The following is a 6,016-nucleotide window of genomic DNA, read 5'->3' as shown; positions in this document are numbered from 1 at the left end:
TCTAACAATATTTACACAACCTACACGTTCCTGCGTGATTCCAAATGAGCATCTGCTGGCTGGATAACTTTATTTTAAGCGCCCAGAATCCCTGGGAGCTATTGGCTCGTTCAGCGATTAAATTAAAGGCGGGTAGTTAAGTTAAATGTTGGAGAGCCAAAAATATCTGCCACATTTGAGCGTGTAAGCTTAGTGGTGCTCTGCAGTATTGTACAGCCTTTCTGCCAGGTGGAGGGGGTCGGATATCTCAGCAGAGCACCGCCACCCCTCCCACACACAAACACACACCGACACCATCCACAGCCTGAGCTTCCAGCAAAAAACCCCCGTGACGCCTCTGGCTAATTCCACTGAAGCCCGCCGGGCAGTCCAGCATCCTCCAATAAATTAGCCTTGCTGCTCCCCCGCTGAGACACAGGCCCTGACAGTCTGGCCGGTGCCCAAAGTCACTCGCTTGTGCACACACACATGCTTTCTCACTGCAACCCAAGCTCTTCTCTGTGACGGTAGACTGTGGATTCTTGGGTGTGTGTGTAATTGTGATTGCACGTCACATTCGCAATAGTTGTGGATAGAGCTGAAATCTGTTTTCCATTTTGTCAGGATCATTTGGAAAATGTGGGTAATTCCAGTGACTCAACAGCCGTACTGTATCTCTTCAGTTTTCTCCTCAGCAGATGGGTCCGTGTTCAGACAGTATCGAATGCTGTGTACCTTTCCCTCCCAGGCCAGCAGCTCCCCGCAGCTGTTTCTGTGAATAAGATTGTGTTTTTGCCCTTGTCAAGAGGGGTTATCGACAAAGATCATCGTAATACCTCTCTCTGACCTCTCATGACAAAATCTATTTCCTGCATCAAAAGAAACCCCATTCCGTCTCTCCACAGTGTCCGGGTGAGATGTATCTCAACATCTGTCAGATAGTGATTGGGATTCTGGGTCATATCTCTCGCTGCGCCTTGCCGTCTCAATTTCCTCTATCGGCGCGGTTTTGCTTCCTTCCTATCCGCAGCATCTGCCTCTTGTCTCAAGTTTGAATCGAGCCCCCCGTCCCCGTCTAACATCTCTCTGCCTCTCTCCTCCCTTTCTCCAGTCCTGTTCAGCCTGCTGACGGCGGGTGCCCAGACGGAGATGAAGAAGGTCGTCGGGGACAATGCCACCTTGCCATGCCACCACCAGTTCCCGTCGTCCGGCTCTCTCGACATCGAGTGGCTACTGCAGAAACCAAACTCCAAACAGAGAGTGGTGAGTTGTGTCACGTTGGTTTCAAAGAGTCTCTCGGAAATTGTTAGTGACTGTGATAAAACAGGCTTATTGTACTGCAAACTAAAAATGCATATTTAACGGGTCATTACCAACAGCAGCAGCCTGGTTTCCATCTTCTTCAGGAGTAAAACGTGCAGCCATTGATATGCTAGTGGCACAACATAAGTCCAAAGAACAACTTACGCACAGGTTACAGGTTTCTTGACCGTTTGCCAGTGAACTCCTTCTTTTCTCGTCTCTCCCTTTTCAGTTATCTTCCATCTTTAGCACATCTTTAGCCCCTCCATTTAGCCCAAGCCATGCTAATTTATTTCTGAGGTAAGGTTTTTATCCCTTTCCATCTAATTGTCTCCTTAGTAGTCTAACAGTCACCAGAAGAACAGAAACATTTTCAGCTAGCTAGAAACTGCTATCTTAAGCTAGTGTAAGCTAACAGAAGCAGCAGCTTTACGGCACTGTTTCTCCTTAGAACTACTTCAGCAGAGTTTCCGGTTCTCTTGAGATTTTTTACTGGACACTGCCTGGCCAGCACTCTACTGATGTGCGACTACACACACGCTCGTTTCAGCTCTTGGACGGGTGATGTTTGCGAAGCGTTAGCTCGTGGGACGGAGACAGTCTACGCTGCCCATCTGTCACTCTCAATTGTTCTTGCTTTCTTTGCAAGTTGTGACACTTGTTTTCGCAACGTTTCGCTTCATGATTGAGTTACAGCCGAGCGCACTGAGCATCTGTTTTGTATTTTCTGTCTCTTTAAATTGTTTACCCGTAAATTAAAGGAAAAAATGGCAAACAGTTTTATGTCGTGCTATTTCGTAAGCAAAGTGAGGCCTATCCAAATGCATGATTTACGTTGGTATATGTTCTGCTACACTCTTCTGAGCTAATTCTGAAGTGAGAAACTAAGCCAGACAGAAACACTGGAGACATGAAGTTAAGGCATTTATAACACATTCGGATATGAGGGTGAACTGCCACGTAAGTTACTAGCTGGTAGCTGCACCCAGCGTGACAGATATTTAAGCAGTTTCACATTTCCAGCTTGATGTTAGGAGCTGTATTTAGTTTTTTTTTTTTGTTCTGCAGCCACATGATAGCTAGAAACAATACCAAACATTAAATCAATCGATGGCAGATAACTCTAGACTTTGTGATATCTCCCAGCCTTGAAAAGCAACACAACTATTCCATCCTGAGCAAACCTGGCTAAAAAAAAAAAAAAAAAAAAAAAAGGCTTTAAAAGGCCTGAACTCGGGTTTGAGTTTCACATCCTCTGAAGACGTTTCGGTATCGTTTCACTGGTTTTGAACCATCGGCTTTCTTCGCCCAAATTGAACACAGTATCTGATAACAGACGGAGCGTAAAATTCCACCAGCCTTCTGTCGGAAGAAAGAGATTTCCCCTCTCTTTGGAAGTCGTTTGCTCATTCACTGACGTGTTGGTTAGCGAGGGGGGAAGCGTCGCACTGATAGAAGAGAAAGGGAGCGTGTGCAGCGGAAACAGAGGGACCAGGAATGAAAGAAAGGGGGAAAACAAGTGTCTTACGCTTTGATGGTTCGGAGGGGGGCTGCCACATTGCGATGAATATTTAACGGCAAGATAACATTGAAGACGCCATTAATTAAAATCAAACGTCTGAAAATTTGATTAGGAGAGAGACTGCGCCTGTAGCCGAATGAATAAATCATGCTTTTGTTCTGCTGGAAGGCCGTGTTGAGAGGGAAAGAGCATCTTGTCAACATTTAGCCTCTGTTAGCTTATGTACAGACTACATGTGTTAAGGACACATGGGAGGGCACGGGAGTTGAACTCTGTGGATCTCGCCAAAGTTTAGATACACTTCTTTAGATGAAAACGTAAAAGCCTGGCCCGTCCTGCTACTCACTGCGTTCACCTGACACTGTGAGTTACAGAAAGCCATGCGTGTTACCATAGCGACAGCTGTGGCGCAGACCTGGAAGGGGCGTCATTATCCCAAAAAAAAAAAAGCAAAACAATAAAAATAAGCTGCTTAAAGCCGTAGAATTTCCCACAAATTATCGTTCTTTATTAGAAAATATACCAGCAGCAGTGCGATAATCGGGCTCACTGTATGCTGTTGATTCTCAATGTAAGAAATGCTAAATTGCCGGCCTCCCAGCGCACAATTTTGAACTACTTTAGTGGCATTTGTTATCAGGACAATTGTGAGCGACTGAGCTGACTAATGTTCATTAATAATAGAGCGAGATAGTGGAGAGTGTCTTCACAATGGCAAATATGATGATGGCTGTAATTTTCTCCATTTCATCTTCTTCTGTATGTTACTACTCAGACATGATTCATTAATGTTACATATTATGGAGGACGGTTTGAAAACTAAGCCTGAGGACGGAGGGTGTTGTGTGCTGTACAGATCGCAAAGCCCCTCGAAGCAAGTTGTGATTTGGGATTCTGGGCGACATGGATTAAACTTGCACTGCCTCGACATCCAGTAATCCTTAAAAGTACCTTCTTGATCAGAAGATAGGTGAATAGTTGTCATATATATATATATATATATATATATATATATATATATATATATATATATATATATATATATATATATATTCTTTTTACTTTTATCTTATAATAATAACAATAATGATAATCTAATACTTCTGTCTTGGCAGAGTTCAGGTGCTGTTACACTCGTTGATAATTCATTTTTTTGAAGGTAATGTGGCAAGTCAACAAAACCAAAACAAACATTTTTTATGTAGCAAGAAAACGAACCCAACTGAATATTTCAACCTGTGACTTTTTTTTTATTCATACAGCTAGAGAAGGCAGGTACACTCCATATGTGTGTGCAGTATTTAGAGTACACAAACTGTGAAAACGGCCTCTGGCTATTTTAATGAATTCTTCTTAAATTGCTCACGCTCACCGGTTCAGAGTACAACCAGACATAACCAGAGGCCTGCATGCACATGCACACCCAGTGCACTATATATGTGAGTAATAAATGCCCAGAGTTCACGGCAGCAGCAGAAGAGTGTCCAGAGGCAGATGCGTTTTAAAATATGCTCCACTTTGTGTAGGTGCCACGGCCGCGTCGCTCTCCGCCCGTAGCTGTGGCACAGTAATGTATGTCTGTTTGCATTCGTAGTGCGTCTGAACCTTACATGTTTGCGTGGACGCTAGCACTTGTGTGTGTAGGTCTGTGCACGTGTGTGCACGTGTAAATGGCCAGTCGTCACCTGTGATCACAGCAGGTGCCCCTGTTTCTTAGGCACTGATGCGCTGTGGCACCGGCATTTAGCAGTCCCCATCTGCGGGCTCTCACTTGCCCTGAGTAATAGGCCACTGTGACAGCTGTGTTTGTTTGTGTTTGTGTATGTGGATGGAGGAAGAGAGAGGAAGAGAAAGAGGCAAAGAGAAACAGGGAGAGGACAGAAATAAGCAAAGACACGAACGGGCAGGGAAGTGAGAATGAAAGCTTTCCGGTGCAGGTTTGCAGACGGTGGATGTCTACAGTGAAAATTCCAAGTCACCAGATTCTTACTTTGAAGAACAGTCTTTGCAAACATCAGTGATCCGTGTGCTAAATATAAAAAGGAGAATGAAGAATGGATTGTGTCAGTGGCAAACTGTAACGCAGTTACTTTTATATTTACTTTTGATAAAGATACACTTCACATTTACATTTGTTTTTCTTTCTGGTGCCACACTTTATATATTATCTGATAAAGACAAATTCACAAATTCTCTGATAAGCAAATTATAAAGAAAAAAAATATGTAGACAAAAAGGCTTACTGTACCCATACAAATCTGTATCTGAATTAAAATCTGCATATACACCTACATTCTTGCACACATATGAACTTTATGCATATTCATGTATACATTAAAACATTATGCATACATGTGCACATCCTCACTGCCATTAATGGTCCTGCTGTTCTCCCATCAATTCATGGTGTTAATGTACCTCAGACCACATTTGGTCATTTTATTAATATTGCCAGGTGTGGGTTTTTTTTGTTGTTTTTTTTTTTACTTTTCTGTGACTAATGTCTTGCTACTAAGGTAACCTCACCATCCTTACGCATTTAAATGTGTTCACAGGTCTTCGGTAGTAGTATGAATAAATAATTGTATAAATATCCCCCAGTGATTGCTCTCAGTGACTTATTTGCATTGTGGATAATGTAGGCAGTTTGAAGAGCATTACACTTATCTTGCATTACACTCCAGTACCACTGCAGACATTTTTAAAACAAATCATCAGAGGCAATGTATTCTTCCCCCCCAAAACCCGGTGCCTACAGTACCCACAATGCAACTTAGCCACTCTGTGACATCGCTTCCATGTGTAAAGTTTGTTACCCTTGATCCAGGCCATGAAATTCACTATGTAAAATGTAAAATGAATAAAATGTATGTATTATTCATTCATTAATCATCATCCATGTGTCACGACGCAATCCAGTCAGCCAAATAACATGCTAATATATACACATGCTAATTTTTTGATAGAGTAAGCACTAAATGCTGACAGCAGCATAATGCACACAAGAGTTATGGCTGTTGATTCTTAACAGGCCGTGCTACAAAAAGTTGGGTATCACACCACGAAACCAAAGAAGATCTTTTCTGGCTTGTTAAACTAAAGTCATTTACAGGAAGGTTTGCTTAAATGTTCATTGAAATCTGTTAAAGGGTACCTCCACCACGTTTTCACATCAAATTGTGTTTACATGTCTTAGGGAGCACTACTTGCATG

General features: G+C 42.6%; 1 protein-coding gene across 5 annotated transcripts in view; it reads left to right on the top strand.

The window, feature by feature from the left end:
* clmpb (CXADR like membrane protein b) overlaps nt 1-6,016 on the top strand; it is a 75,185-nt gene that overhangs the window by 54,045 nt on the left and 15,124 nt on the right. For 4 of the 5 annotated variants that reach the window (XM_037084532.1, XM_037084551.1, XM_037084542.1 and 1 more), the window contains exon 2: nt 1,091-1,242. In XM_037084532.1, coding sequence (XP_036940427.1) covers nt 1,091-1,242 — 152 coding nt within the window. Of the gene's footprint in view, nt 1-803; nt 892-1,090; nt 1,243-6,016 lie in introns of those variants that run through there. The other variant, XM_037084559.1, reaches the window with a different exon arrangement.

This window comes from Acanthopagrus latus, chromosome 2, assembly GCF_904848185.1.
Source record: "Acanthopagrus latus isolate v.2019 chromosome 2, fAcaLat1.1, whole genome shotgun sequence".
Lineage (NCBI taxonomy): Eukaryota > Metazoa > Chordata > Actinopteri > Spariformes > Sparidae > Acanthopagrus > Acanthopagrus latus.
Note: the sequence above shows the minus strand (reverse complement) of the source record. Positions and strands in the feature narration are given on the sequence as shown.